The sequence below is a fragment of the Dunckerocampus dactyliophorus genome, chromosome 6 (assembly GCF_027744805.1).
Source record: "Dunckerocampus dactyliophorus isolate RoL2022-P2 chromosome 6, RoL_Ddac_1.1, whole genome shotgun sequence".
NCBI lineage: Eukaryota > Metazoa > Chordata > Actinopteri > Syngnathiformes > Syngnathidae > Dunckerocampus > Dunckerocampus dactyliophorus.
The window spans coordinates 14,577,331-14,593,111 of NC_072824.1; the positions used below are offsets into that span (position 1 = coordinate 14,577,331).

At 39.2% G+C, this 15,781-nt stretch overlaps 1 protein-coding gene across 2 annotated transcripts; it reads right to left on the reverse strand.

Moving 5' to 3' along the window:
• Window positions 1-1,937: 1,937 nt before the first annotated feature.
• Window positions 1,938-15,752, reverse strand: srp68 (signal recognition particle 68). 2 transcript variants are annotated; one of them, XM_054780398.1, is made up of 16 exons: window positions 15,601-15,752; window positions 15,113-15,179; window positions 14,646-14,759; window positions 14,375-14,570; window positions 11,929-12,011; window positions 11,699-11,808; window positions 11,527-11,606; window positions 11,305-11,445; window positions 6,675-6,773; window positions 6,482-6,546; window positions 5,877-6,030; window positions 5,263-5,357; window positions 5,046-5,175; window positions 4,907-4,985; window positions 4,783-4,835; window positions 1,938-4,056 (listed from the first exon to the last, which is right to left on the reverse strand). In XM_054780398.1, the coding sequence occupies exons 1-16, from the start codon at window positions 15,686-15,688 to the stop codon at window positions 3,829-3,831; spliced, it is 1,782 nt and encodes a 593-aa protein (XP_054636373.1). In that variant the 5' UTR covers window positions 15,689-15,752; the 3' UTR covers window positions 1,938-3,828. The 2 variants fall into 2 exon arrangements, with proteins under 2 accessions (XP_054636373.1, XP_054636374.1); XM_054780399.1 differs by having other exon boundaries at window positions 1,940-4,056; window positions 4,907-4,982.
• Window positions 15,753-15,781: the final 29 nt, after the last annotated feature.

A 15,781-nucleotide genomic window follows, 5' to 3' on the forward strand; every position in this document is an offset into this window, starting at 1 on the left:
GAGTCAGCAAAGGGTATGGTGCTTTGTTTGGGCACTCGATTTCACGGACTGATACTGTACAGAGCAAACTAGTTTGTTACGTTATTGTTATTGTACGAAAACTAAAGCAAAATTAGGTTTGACTATATATTAAAGGAAAAAACATCCTGCATATCAGATTTGTTTTAGGTGGCAAACCGTAGTAGTAGTATAGTAGTAGTATTACCAGTGTCAACATTTCAACTTTTTAAATTTTTTTCTTGTTTAATTGTATTTTTCAGAATTTGCAGCGGGTCAGTAAAAAAAATAAATAAATAAAATCGTGCTGCAAATGGCCCCCCGAGCCTCACTTTGCGCCTTTCGTGTGCAGTTCAATGATCCTGCCATTCAAAAGACAGAAATACTTTTCGCCTTTGCGGTCAAGGAAGTCATCATGACAGCGTAAATGTCATGAAAGACAGATTTTAGCTTTTCCAAGTCCATCGTCCCTTACTTTTCCTCGGTTTGACTTTTAATGCAATTTTCAATAAATTGCACACTATATGCTTGGTTTCTTCTTTCTGAATTTTGATAATCAACTTACAATTTGGTTGCAATCCACCAGCGCAAAATGCAAAGGGGTGTGCAGTCCATAAACTTCACTCATGCGCCAACAGTGAAGCGTGAATGAAAGAAGTTGATTACATAACCCTATGTATTCTAGATGTCTTAGTGTAATCATTAGATATGTCTAATACTTTACCATGTAATCATTAGGTATGTCTAATACTTTACCAAGTCCATTATGAAAAGAATGTAAGTCATTGGTCTGAGTGTAAGAAAGCAACAAAGGGAACGGTAGGGGGAATGCAGCTGAGCGACTTTCCTTGTCAGCACACGGTTAACAATTTACACACCCTACCTGTAGTTAGCATAGCATAGCACAACACAGCACAGCACAGCTAGCATATACAGTATATATAAAAATACTGTATCTATATATATTTGGATATATATAGATAAATATGTGTATATATAATAACCTCGAAAGTAGATCTAGCTAAGTGACTGAGGAAACAGCTTTTTATAAAAAAAAAAAACAACACACAGACTAAAAGACTGGAAGAAATGACAAAAATGAACATGTTAGCTTATCTTGCTGCCTTAACTCGGGATGCTGCTGTAGAGTTCAGACTCCATAGTCTCCTCTTGAGTAAAAAGGCTGACATGTTGAAAATGAAAGATTTTCTTTTCATTGTCAGAAGCCTATCTTTTTGTTTGCTGGCATGGCTTATTGCGTTTGATGCGTTCAAAGAAGCTCGGCTTTTGTAAGATTTAGAAGTGAAAACCGAAATGAGTAGAGTTGAGCCGAGCCATGACTATGCAGTGGAACCGGGCGCCTTAACACGTGCTCGTGCTGCATGGCCAATACAGCACTTTACAAAATGTATGATTCCACCCACCCAACTTTCCTTTCGCTCATTTATTTTAGATGTTGTGGTGTTTTTTCCTATGCTTTTCAATGAATCATGGATGCCTTGTGAACTAAGGCCATTAAGTGAATAAAATGCCGTTAAACCACATGGTTCTGTTATTCTGCCCCCCAGGAAACAGAACTATTTTAGCCCGCCCCCCTTTTGAAATATTATTTCTAACTGGTAGTATTTATTTATCTGTACAAACCACTGTATGACTTGCTGGCACCATCAGGTATAATATAGGATATACAGTAGTAACCTTCCCCCTGCCTCTCACACTCCCTAGGCGGCCCTCCCCACTATCTTGAGAAGCACTGAGATTAAAAACTAAAATTGACATGAAAATAAATATTAAATAAACTGAAAATGTAAACAGAAAACATGTTCAAATAAGTTCAGATAATTATTTAATTTAAAAATATATTTTGAATACATGTAAAATTTTATGAAATATCTATTTATTCACTTATTGTACAAAATAAATTACATCATACTCACATATAAAATAGAAAATCTAAAGACAATTTTTCAATAATTTCACAATGCATAATTAATCATGAATAAGTTCAATACTGTAATCATTTAAGATTAGCATTTTAATATACATATATGATCAATTGTATAATAAATTAAATGTGCATTATTAATCAAAGATTACCAAGTACTGTTCATACTTACATAAAATCATTAACAATAAAGTAAAGTAATAGACAATGTAATACATTATTTCACATTTTTATTAATTCATATGTACTTGGCTTTGTATGAATTTCAGGCACAAGAAGCTTCCATACAAAATAAGCCTTTGCAGGCTCTTAAATGATTGAATTATATCCTCCATGTTGACTTCAGCTATGATAAGCAAATCTTGGAATAATCCAACACTGTCTAGCAATGATGGCGAGGAAGTCACTCTTTGTGTGTCAGACGTCAACTGTTGAATACTTACAGTGTGTGGCCCGACTACATTGTTGCCAGAATGTGAGCATTTTTTCCACTGTGCAGACAGATTTTTTCATAGTGCGCTTGTATTCTCATTCATGAGCGTATACTGAATTAATAGTGTTCGTTGTGGATTAAAGTGGCTCAATAAGACAGAAATCCACAATTAAGTCTCTAGAGCTTAAAGCAAACATTGGATTTAAAAGCATAGCAGCAGAAAATGCAAGGTGGTATCTACGGTCATATTTGAACTCTTATGTGTATCAGCAGCCACACAAAGGATTTGGTGCATTTTTTTTTTTTTTTTATCATTTGATATTTCAACACACAATAATCTTCAGTCCATCCAGGCAGGGCACATTTCTGCCTGGTGGCAGTGTGTGTGTGTGTGTGTGCGTGTGTGTGCGTGTGTGTGTGTCAGACAACAGCTTGAGATGCTTCCAGAAAGGGAACACCTGAGTTGCTGTGATGTTGAAGACTGTAATTTGTCTGGTAACTTGTGTCTTTACCCAACACACCTTTACTATTAATCCTAACTATGAAAACGTACACAACATAAACAACATTCACGCCTAGCTGAGGCATCCCATGCACTACACACACCCACACACACCAACTTTGCAAATGCAACACGTGACACTTGAGGCAACCATACACATCTATGTATTGGTGCAGCTATTGTTTAATTACGTCAAAAATCATCAGTTCTTTTGCTTAAAGAATGTCCCATCAATGACTTATTTAGACATATGGTACTCTGACAAGTCTGTCTTCATTCTTTTCAACAAAGACACACAACAAAGGGTGTGTGTGAGCAGGCTAACTGATTAATTAGAGATAAAACTGGCTTTTCTTGGGGGAGAAGACTCAAACGTCAAATAAAGAGTCACGGCGCCACATTGAAATAGTGAGACCTTCACCAACAGGTCTTCTTGAAGGCAATGTAACTCAAGCAGCTTATTTTCTTTAAAAAATGGTCAACATAATAAAGCATATCAGTGGGTAGCCACTAAAAAAAATCCATAAAAAAAAACAAAACAAGCAACTTCCTTTTACCCATCACATCACCAAACACCTAAGAGCCTGCAGTGATTGTATGTGCACAGTGAGGGAAAAAAAATACTTTGCCATGACTTATGATGCCGCATTAAAGTTTAAATCAATTTCAAACCAAAACAAAAACAATTGAGTGCTTTTTATCCAAAATAACAGACAGGACTTGGCTGTGAAAATGAATGTCACCCAGCCAGATAAGTCGGGTTAAAAAGAGAAAAAGCACACTGAATGTACTGTTAAAAATGGCAGGTTGACTATTAAAGCTTTCCTAAATTCCTTGCCTGAAACAAAATTCATCCGTCCATGTTGCACGGAGGCACTGCACATCATTCAAAAGAATCGAACAATTCTAACAAATAATAAGGGGATGAGGCTGTGGTCTAGAGGCCTCTTCTTAGCTGCCAAAGCCAAAGATGCCCTTGATGTAGCCTGTCAGGCCGCCCTTCACCTTCTGCTCCACCTTATCGTCCAGTGGCGGGAAGGCCACGTGGTTGAGAGCCAGGTCGAAGAACAAAGGCTTGCAGGGAATCGGCTGGAAGTCAGGCGGGAAATGGACCAGGTTGGGCTGCTTCCCGACGAGGGAGGGATCCAGGCGGAATGTCTCCAAGCGGTCACAGAGAGGCTGCGAGGAGGAAAGAGATGATCACGTCCACACCAATACATATTTATACATGCAGGTATATTTTATATCTTTTTCTTTACAAGCAAACAAGGTTCTACAGCAACAGTGTCCAAAATTGGCCATCTGCAGTCCACAGCTTCTATTTTTGTTTGACCGGCAGCATATTCTGAAGGTAACAATAACATCACAACAATTACAAATAATTTGCTTTGTCACTTAGAACACAAAACTGAGATGTTGGCTGTTTTTCTTTAATTATATTTAGCAGTTTAGCATATTTTAAGTACATTACACATTGCCATGTAAGGTAATTAAGGAAACACAAGGTGAAGAACATTATATCAAATGACACCTGCATTCTTTTTTCCCCTGGCTGTTTTAAAGTTAAAAAAAACAACATTATTCGTATTCGGCATCTGTATGTCTAGTAAATGTATATTTGTTTTACATTATGCTTCAACACTGCTCACTAACACAGATTGTCAGATTTTTTAACAATATTTGAGAGGCCTTTTGTGCACATACAAAAAGTTTTACATCTTTGAGTTTAGAAAAATGGAGCAAAAACAAAAGTGCTGCCTTTATATTTACTATATTATACAACTGAAAGTGCATTGAAAGAATTGTTTGCGTTAATTATGCAAGTTGGTGGTTATAAATATGTTGCAGTAGGAGCGACGGCATTACTAGATTATACTCATGGTATAGCTAGGTGTTTTCTCTTACCGTGTTGTCTTTGACTTGCTGTGGAGCAGGAACTTCAATCGTATCATCGGTGTCTGTAAAGTTCATCAGATTTGTGTCAAAAATGTACTTTCATCAATGTAGCTTTCAGTGCAGAAGTCATCACCTAAAATAGCAGCTGCTTGAAGAGAGTATTTCTCTGCATTGACTTCAGCGATGAGCTCTTGAACATCAGGGAGGTCCTGCTGATACACACACCATAAATGACACCACACTGACTGGCATTAAAAGCTGTTGATACCGACCTTAAAGCTGTTGTTCATGCCCTTGGCCTTGGACTGAACCTCCTTTGCATACTTCAGCACCCTCTCATAGAGCACCAGAGCCTCACTCCACTTCTTCACCAGAACATATGACTGGGCTATATAAAAACATCTACAGCGCAAATAAGACGAAGAAATAAGAGAATATCAAAAGGTATCAGCGTATTAGTGAGACGTGTATCATGTAAAAGTGGCCGACCTATAGGCCTTGTAGGCCAGAGTCTTGAGGGACACCTCCTTCTGGAAGGTGTGATCATCCTCCAGACCCTGCAGGGAGGAGAGTTCAGCCAGACTCTGTTGGGCCAGGAAGAAAAGAGGTCATAAGTAGATTCAGCTTCCTATGCATATAGACTAGCATGCAGTAGTAGTACAGTAGCTCACACAGGTGTGTACACCTGTATAGCAGTATAGATTTACTATCGACTGAAAATGACTAAAAACACAGTAATTATCAGTCTGAATAGCTGAAAACACAAGTGACTAAACCTCACAGTGGCCAAACTATATGCAAAGTGTCAACATTTAGTGTGAGCTCCATTGTTATCATTGTTTCCCTGAATGAACTACAGCTCACCAGTGCCGGCATCACTCATGCAGCCCCAGACCATGGCAATGCAATCATCACACAACTGTAGGTAAGACACAATTATCTTCGTACTTAGCTGTGGTTACAGCTATTGAGACAATAATGGCTGTGTTTTGAGTCACTCTTAGTAGAAAGCAAATTCATACTGTTATACAAGCTGTACACTTACAGCTCTAACGCAAACCCAAGTTTCTGAGATTCTGTATATTGTGGCCGAATACACTTACCTGCAAGATGATGTCATAAAGGCGGATGAGGTCCTGTGGGCGAGGGCCCCTTTTGTTCTCGTCCGCCTCAGGTTCCTTCAGCTTGGCCTGCAGAGTGTGTGCCATGCTCTCGTTTCGCTTCACCAGCGTGCACAGCTTGATGTAGGTCAGGTAGCTAGGAGAAGACACCACTAAAACATTAGACCCCCTAAAAAGGTCCATGTGTTGCTGTCAATGTACACTTGAGCAAGGCACTAAACACCACATCACCAATGCCTGCCTGGTTCTTTGCAGTGTAATGCATAAAGCAGTGCTTCTCAAATAGTGGGCGCAGTGAGGTGTCAGGGGCAGGGGGAGTCAAGGAGTACTATACTCATATTATGAATTTTTAAGGTTGGCAGGTCTCTTAGTGTCTTTATTCATACTCGAATGTCAGCATCTCATACAGTGGTTTGTACAGATAAATAAATTAATATTACAGGTTCTCAATAGAATTTCAAATTGGTCGGGGGGTGGGTTTGGGTGAATACATTTCTGGCACGGCAGAAAATTATTGAGAACCACGGGTGTACATAAGTAATACAGTATAACAATATGATAGAGTATAATGAATTCAAACAAAGCACCTGTGCAGGAATTGCATATTGGACACTTTGCCATTGTCACCATCAGTGCTCCTCTCTCGCTGCTTCTACAAGAACAAGCAATATATAATCAAAGAAAAAACAAGAAACATTGTTCTCCTATTAGTGTTACACCTTAGCTGTTACCAAGATGTCAATCAAATGTTAACTCTCAGGTATATACAGTCTATCGTACCGCCTCAGTCTTGAGCTCCTCTCGCACGGCTTGGATGGTGTCCCTGCACTCGGCCAGCAGCGTCTCATATAGATGCTCTTTGGTCTCCTCATTGGCTGCCTTTTTAGAACAGGATAAACAAGAACATCTGATTATTAAAAAAAAAAAATACATGTTTCAGGCTGTCAGACATGGTGGGTTTTAGAACAGACTAAGATAACTCAACATTGTTCCTGCTGTATAAGGGGCTAAACCATGCCTCCCCTACAGCAACTGGTGGCTCCACAGCCGCATTTGGCTCTTCAGCCTCATTGTTGCGACTTCCACGCCGAGCTGTGTGATTTTTCCGTAGAAGAGGAAATGTGCATTTTTGAAAAAGAGTTTGAAATCTCCGACTCACCGCTAGTCCGTGAATGTGTCTACACTGTGTTCTGACTGCTGACTGGATGAGCAAGGGAAGGGTTCAGATTGTTCAGGCAGTGAGACATGAAAAAGACGTCAACAGTGTGCTAACCCCGCAGTAAGCTATCTATACCTATGAATACGTCCCTAAAAAGAAAAATATCGGAAGAAAATAACGAGTTTAATCCTGAATGGATATGTTCCTTTGCCTTGACTGCCAATGACGCTGGCTTACCCACCCAAGTGCTTGATATGTGGCGATAAATTAGCAAAAAACAGAAAATGTAACGTTGAAAGACATTTTCTGAAAAGTACCCAACCGCAGATGGGCCTAAGGGAGCGATTTCGGAACTACTACGGAAGGTTGAGTAGAGCAAACATAACTTTCAAGAAGTGGATGAAGGTTCCTAACTGAACTACAGCTGCTAGCGTTGTGACTGCACTGGAGCCATACACAGATGGAGAATAAATGAACAAATCATTCATAAAAATATCACAGCATCTATTCTCTGAATTAAAAAAATAAACAAATTATTATTGTTAATTATTCAGAAAATGAAAGAAATGCTCCTCCCTGCAAAGACCAATAGAATAGAAACAAACATCACCAGTAGGCACATTGATGACATTCATTCAGTGCACGCATTGAATTGCATTGTGATGAGTCAAGTGATGTAAATGATATTGAGCAAACACACTGATACGCGAACTCTGATGGGCTTTTTTTATGCTAATGTTGGCTACCTTTTCTTCTAATTTTACACAAACTGAGGAACGCATACACATGCACTATGCACTTCTGTTAGTTGAATTCTGTTGTTGGAACAGGAACAATTTGAAAATGATTAAAACGCTTAAAAGTTTAAAAGCTGTGTCATGTTGTGCCTCTCCAGACCATTTTTCTTGACTGGAAGAGGAGGCAAAATGGCTCTTTTGACGCTAAAGGTTGCCGACTTCTGACCTACACCATCATCAGATGACTTTTAGACAGTAGTGCCTTTAAACAAGAATGAGTCACAACAAATGGGTAGCACCAGCAGAGGAATTTGGGAAGCCGGTGTTAATCTTCAATGCTGTTCTGCGGTTACGGCATAAAGTGGAGATATGAAACACTAGCATTCACTTTCCACGTGATTCAACTCATAAAAGTCAATCACACAATCACAAAGGCTTCTTAAACTGTAGTAGGTTAACAGTGCGAGACTTGAAGCAGGAATGCACCTATGGTGAAGAAAGTAAAGGAGGAGGACGTGGTGGTATGTGGTCCAGCAGGCTGCTGATGCGTTCTTGCACACAGCTTATAAAAGGTTCAAATCATTGTGATTACCTTGCAAATACATACAATACGCTTGTGTCACTCATCTACAGTATACAATTGTCAGAAACACATTTAAATATTTAATAAATATGTGTTAAATGTTTTCTATTATAGAAATGATAAAATAAATTATTTTAAAAATACAGAAATTATAAGTAAAATATTGTAAAATATATTTTAAAACTATTCGTTGAATTAAACTTGATGCTACAAAATACTATTTGTATGACAAGCCCAGGAGGTGTGCTCACATGCATGTAAGGGGCTTAACGCCACGCACTCAGTACCAAACCCTGGCGACGCCCAGCACAACTGGCTCTACCTGTTGTACATTCCCTGTGGTTGATACTGCAGACGGATGAAGGGAAGGAGCCATCAATGCAGCTATTTGCTACAGGAAACACGTACGGCCAAACACTAGAGGTCTACCATGTGTAAAAGACAAGAAGGGCCTGAAGTGTCCATGTGACATGCTCTGATTTCTGCTGAGCACATCTACAACAAGCACTGTAATAATTTCTGGTCTTCTGCATGTAATAAAAGGTAGTTAAATGACAGTACTATTACGTCACACACGATCTGGGTGCAGTCTTGCGTTCATGTGTGTACTGATATGCACAGAATGCAGTTGTATGATGAGCAGGGCTGCATGCCACAGGGTGTGATGGGCGTGCCCACAATGTGCTCAACAAAAAAATAGACGAATGACTTGAAGTGGTTTTGGCTCACCACAGCAGACAGTAACGAGGACAGTGACACCCCTTGAATGTTTGGGAATGTTTGCATGAATACCCTTTCACACAGTTGTCTGTATTGGGATTACAAAAGGACGAGGTGAAACGGAATATTAGTCAAGGTGTTAACAGTCAACTGTGTGCAAGGGCATGCCAAAGCAACAGGTGGTACTACAACCACACACCTTCAAGTGCTGAAGACACCAGAAAACGTCTTGTTAATCTTCGCCGTGAAAAATAACATTAAAAGGCATATTTCCTGAGTTAGATGTGTGCTCCAATGCTGAAACATTTACTTTTTTTTTTTTTTTTACACTTTTCATCACTGAAACCAGCTTACTTGACCTATATTGACTACATGTTGTAGTCAATATGTATTCTTTACACTGTATTCTTTACTTGCGTATCTTGCTTGCTGCTGTAACAAGTGAATTTCCCCGCTGTGGGATAAATAAAGTACAAATACAAATACAAATACTTCCAGAGACTGGAGGAGGAAGCTACGTTTCGCTGAGAACCCTTCTACCTGGAAGTTCTCATTGACCATAATGCTTTCTGCATTGTTGTGGTGCAGTTTTGGATGAATTTCTGTAATATATTGTTTTTTAGATTATGCATGTTCATTGTGTGGAAGACTTTTGCTGGAGCACTGGAGTAAAACGGAGTACGCTTGTTCACATTTCCAAAAGACACCATTCACCGCGCCAACGCTTTGGTATTTCGGAAAACTTAAGGACAATTTTTTTGATACTGCATCTCAGATGAATGAAAGTTGGGCTTGAATGTGTATTACCGGAGAATAATTTTATACCATCAGCTGCCCCCATTATCTTTCCTTGACTGAGACCAGGGGAAGCACAAGCACTGATGAAGATGGAAATAAAAACTCAAAAACTCAGAAGCTCAACCGTGGAAAGGCATGCCAAGGTGGCAGTCAGTCAATTTCGATATTCACCTTTTTTCTGCAAATATTCTCTATTAATATCCTATGAGTATTATAATAATATGGATTTTCGTGCAAAATTGTTTATATCTTGTTTATAGAGTTGTCAGAGACAAACACTTTGAGCCAAACAACATACTTGTGACCATTTTTTGCATGCGTTATAGCATACTCATCTCAACACAATATCAGTGAATGTTATTTTTGTGTTATTGTTGTGAATATTTCACTTCCTTGGCTTTGCTGTGCGTTTATGGCTGTGTTTGTTTGAATCTGTGCAGGAACTTGTTCTCATCGTGACGTCACAGCCAAAATGGCAGCGGTTCAGAAAAGTCGCTGGAGGGCGTTTGAAAAATCACAAATTAATTTCACTCGTATTGTATAGTTATTTATTGGCAGAAAACAGCAGTATGACAAAATCGTTTTATTAAGTGAGTACTTTTATTTTGTTATTGTTTTTTGGTGTCATGAGCACTTTAAGGCCATTTTAACCCAAATTTTAGGGTAGGTGGGTGGCCCTTTACGATTTGGTGCTATGCCCCTGGTCACGTATACAAGCGTATACAGTGGATCCTTGCATATTTACGATTCAGCGTTCACAACAAATTCGCAGATTTTGATTTCTAGAAAAATGTGTGTAAAAACCTGCCCAGCTTTGCTTTTTTTTCCAGTTTTTTCCCCGAAATGCGTGATGCATATTTATGGCTTAAGTTTGGATTTATCTTATTAGCTTCCTCCGTCACCAGCGAACAATGGCAATTAAAGAGATGAAGAGGGTAAGAGGGTTACTGTAGCTGAATCTAATCTAATACTTACAATATTCACTTTTATTGGAAATGTTGATCCGAAATCAAAGGAAAAGTCAAGCTCGAGCTATCAGGGGTATTTGGGAGAGAGGAGCGAGCCTGTGTAGTGTACGGTGGCACCTTGACGGAGTAGCATAACCCAGGCTATATTACAGTAGCATGTAAAAAATAATACATTTTTATGGGCGTCTCCATTACAACGTTTATTTGCTCTTTGCTGGTTGTCTTGGATCATAACCTCCATTAGAGAGGCTCTACTCTACACTTGTGTATACCTTTTGCTTAGACCTTTTACATTGAAGCAATAATAACGTCAAAATGCCCACATCTGCATGAAAGAATGGCCCAAATAACACAGTCTTAATCTGTTTTTAGTTGAAAATAGTGTCATGTAAACAACTTCTGAGCTGGAGAAAGTTTACATGTTTCTAAAGCCTGAAGTACTGACCTGAGCAATGGCAGCCTCGTTGTCGGCCAGACCCAAAAGGAAGATGCGGGCCTTGTCAATCTTGACAGGCACACTCCGTCCTCTCCACTCCACCTCGCTCATGGTGGCCGCCTGCTTGGTTCTTGCTTGAGTGATCAGGGACTGGAGGAATAATGCTGTTCATGAAACTGCCATAATATTTACTGAACAATCAATGTATTATTGTGTCAGCAATGTTGTCACCTCTAGTTTTTCAGCCATCATGCCGCCACCTCCTCCAGTCAATCTCATTTGCATCAAGTCATTGATGGCATTCTGGTCACCTGGTCAGAAGGCCAAACAGATATTAGTGCGCATGATTTTACAATGCATGACCGGTTTCTGGTCGTGCTCCTCAGCCGTCAACCGCTATCACCTATGTTGTAAGCGCAGTAGCGGATGTTAGGCGATATTTCATCTACACGCTGCCGATACAACGCCGCAAGCTCCTCAGTGAATGCACTGGCCAGCTTCTCGTAGATGGTTCTGAAAAAAAAGTTGTGACTTTAATGTCATGTTTCTTTGTATTCCTTGGCCATCATGAAATTAATGTATAATAAGAGAATATAAAAAGACACAGCAAAAATAAATAAATAAAAGACTCACTTGCACTTGTTGAAAGCCTCCATGGCACGCTTCCACTCCTGCAGTTCAAATTCTACCATGCCTGAAAGGTACGCAGTGTAGGCCTGCAGGTTAAAAAAACGAGACTCTCAATGGTTGTTAAGGAGAAAGAGCAAGAAGACCCATGACCGGTCATGACCAAGTAATGAAGGTGGCAGTAAAGGGCATTAAAGGGTGCTGTTATTAAAACCTCAAAGTTTGACCCCATAAGTTGGACTGACGTGAACATTTTCGTACAGCTCACTGTAACTTTAGGGTGTTTAGTCGAATCCCCATAAAATGTAGTACACACCTTTATAAGACTGACAAGCATAAAATTTGAGCAAGATTGGCTGAAAAACATGGCTGCCAATCAAAGGGGTACATGCAAGACTTATTATAAACCGATTATTAGGGGTGTAACGATTCGTTTTCATAACGATTCGATTCGTATCACGATTCGTGGTTGCTGATACGATTCAATGACAATATTGGTTCATTTAGAACAATACGATTCACTCATTTTAAATCGATTCTGTAACTTTAAATAAATAAATACACTAGGTCCCCAACTTACGAACACAATTGGTTCTAGACGACCGTTCTTAAGTCGAATTGTTCTTAAGTCGGGGAAGAGGTAATATTACCAATTATATAGGTACGACATGTATGTGTATACATATGCAGTATATGTGTATGTATGTAAATATGAGTTTAATATTAAACGAGGATAATTAATGAAAAAAACAATAATAAAAGTGATATAATAATACGTAATGATAAATGTTATTTACCTTTGAAGAGGAGTGGCCGAGCATACGTCGTTGTGGTGGAGTTGGAGGAGTTATTGAAAAAAAGGACAAATCGTCGTCGTCGTTAGACTCTTCTAAAAGAGGTAGTGTTCTGTGGGTGGTGTAGAATTAAGCAGGCCTATTAACTGTTCATAAACTTTAATCACACGCTCTGTCCGGGTTGTATAATTTAGCTTTCCATTTAGCTTTATCTCCCCAGCGTCTAACTCTTCCTCTGTTGGTCCCATTAGCTCTAACGCTGCCCCTGTTGGTCCCATTAGCAGTGTGACAGTTCCCTCTACTGGTCAAGCATGTACAGTAGCAGTATAAATGATTGAGCGACTACAAAGCAAAATAAAATAAAATATAGACCAGTCGGCTTGTGTTCGTATCCGCGAATGTTCGTTAGTCGGTGTTCGTAAGTTGGGGACTTAGTGTACCTGGATACTGGACTGTGCAGGTGTAGTTTCCTAAATTCCCATTTTTTTTTTTGTAAGGGAATTAGGTATAAATTAATTACGGATATAAACAAAAAAGTCAAGAACAATTGATGGCAAATGCAATCACATTTTATTTGAATGAAGTGCAACTAACACTTCAGGTTGAATTCACAGGTTGAACTAAATCAAGTCTGTGATTAATTCTATCTGAAAAAACATGACTTAAACTTTAATTTGATACCTCATTCACGTCTCTACCCCAAGTATTGAAGAAGTTAAAAGCAAATTTCACACCGCACTGCAGCAGCATGCTGTATTCGTTTCCACGCCACACTACTAATTGCATATACAGAGTAATTCAGGGTCAGAAAAAACATATTTCGCACCATCAGATTAATGAAATTTCTTTTACAGATATTAAAAGTGAATTTATATCCTCCATACTGTAACTTTTATCTTGTCCTGAAGCTCCAATCCATGAGTTTGAAAGGCTTAAAGTTGGACTGAACTTTCAAAGCACTCGTATGACTCTATGTGGTCCAACACTCAGTATAAATCCAATACAAAATTGAAGCGGAAGAAGTAATCTACCTAACAAACATGTATACGAAGAAAATATTCGAGATATTATATGAAAAAGCTGCATTTTCACAGACGTCCCCACAGACTCACCTAAATGAGTGCAGTCAGATTTTACCGTTTCCTACTTCCGGAGATTGTAACATTCCTACATCCGCACTGTAACCACAACAGTCTCCTTTACATCACGTCATCAGTACACCCCACTCAACTTACACCAAAACAAACTGTTACACAAGTAACGTTTAACGTCTTTATCATTAAAAAACTCACATCCTTTAAAGCCTGTCGTGCTTAAATCCAATGCTTTATTTCCTAGTATTGATGCAATCGATTAGTTACCTTTTAAACAATGTTAGATCAATATATGTCATTTGGAATGGCAACTTGCTGAACAAAGATAGATGCAGTTGGATCATACCAACATAAATCGTTACATCGATGTAGTCGATGAATCACCCTTAACCATTAAAAAACTTTATCAATTGAATTGAATTTGATATCTGAATTACATGTAAGCAAGTATGTATGTCTTCTAAAGCATTTAGACCACAACCCATATGGGGCGCCACATTTTGGTCTGATGCAGTCGATGGATCAGAATTTCCGCATGTGCGCACACAGTGTTCTCAATAGTACCTGCGCTTCCAGTTTTGTCTTGGCATCAACATTGGGGCTCTCACAGAGTTTCTCCAGCTTCTCGCTGTGCTTCGCGGCTTTGCGTAGACGAGCCAGCAGGTGGAAGCGCTTGCGCGGCTCCGTGTTTGCCTCCTGCTTCAACTGCATGGCGTAGCTCCACGCACGCTCTGCCTCCATCAAAACCAGCAGTAAGTACCTGCAAAAGACAAACAATTAGACTTTGGTAAGGCATTATTCGCCAAAGTCAAATGACTTGCATGTGATTAATAACCTGCTGTCTGAAAGCATTTCAACATTTATTTTTTTCCCGACAAACTTGTGTCGGTTTCCCATCTTGAAGCCAAGGGTCTTCCGTAGACGGCGCAGTCTGCGAGAGCAGTAGCCCCTGGGAAGAGCAGATATATTCTTTTACAAATACCATACAACCCAAGACATTCAAACATTGTTTTGGCAATAAATGAGCTGAGGATTATAACGAGTTTGTGATGAGATCCAACCTCAAGGGTGTCCCAGTTGTGAACAAAAAACATGGCTGACTTCCTCACTATAATGTGTTGTTTGGCATTAAAGGCACATTTACAGTAAGTTAAGTGGAAATTAGTGAGCATGCTTCCAACATACCTATTATATAAGCAGTCCAAGGTGAAAAATGGTTTACTATTACCCACATTCACATTATTCCCCAATAATAACACTGCATAACAACATAATATGTGGGTTATCGCAGACAAGACTTACCTGTATCTTTGGTAGTCTCCATGTCTGAGACCATGCAGCTGCTGGGACTCCTTAATGATTTGCAAGACTGCGATTCTCAATGAAGGAAACGTATTTTTACACATACATACACACACACACACACATACATACATACATACGCATTACTACTGTGATTAATATTTAATTAACTTAGACATCCACGGATTGTATGACAGTATAATTACACTGATTGGCGTGTTCATATACGGTAAGGTAATTTAGACTGCCTTTTAACTTATAAAAGGCAAGAGGCAACTAAGCAACAGCATTAATAAACGTTGTCTATCTTTTTCTATATTTTTATAGTCCAGTACTTCTGCCATGCCTGCCACTGACATCGTCTTCTAGAGTGACACGTAGCCTACACAACCTTAGCTAACAGGCTAATGCTCGCTTCAGAGCTAGTTGACAGTCTTGCTTTTAAATGAAACCTGCGCTAAACACACACAACACTGCAAAAAGGATACTTTCGAGTCCAAGTCCTCCATCCGGCGAATTTTCTTTATTTTCATCCAAAGATGAAACTTTCGCTTCGTTTGGCTTGTCTGTGGCCATGTCTAAAAGCTAGCTAAATGCTCAAGCAGTAGTAGGCACGTTCAACCATTGACGTTCAACGGACCATTCTTCTTCTTTGTCGTTTAATGCAAA

Coding starts and splice junctions, on each gene's coding strand:
- srp68 (XM_054780398.1), bottom strand. CDS start 15,688: ATGGCCACAGACAAGCCAAACGAAGCGAAAGTTTCATCTTTGGATGAA. Junction 11,607..11,698: donor CTACTGCGCTTACAACATAG/GTGATAGCGGTT, acceptor CCTTCTGACCAG/GTGACCAGAATGCCATCAAT. Junction 4,986..5,045: donor GCATGAACAACAGCTTTAAG/GTCGGTATCAAC, acceptor TGTGTGTATCAG/CAGGACCTCCCTGATGTTCA.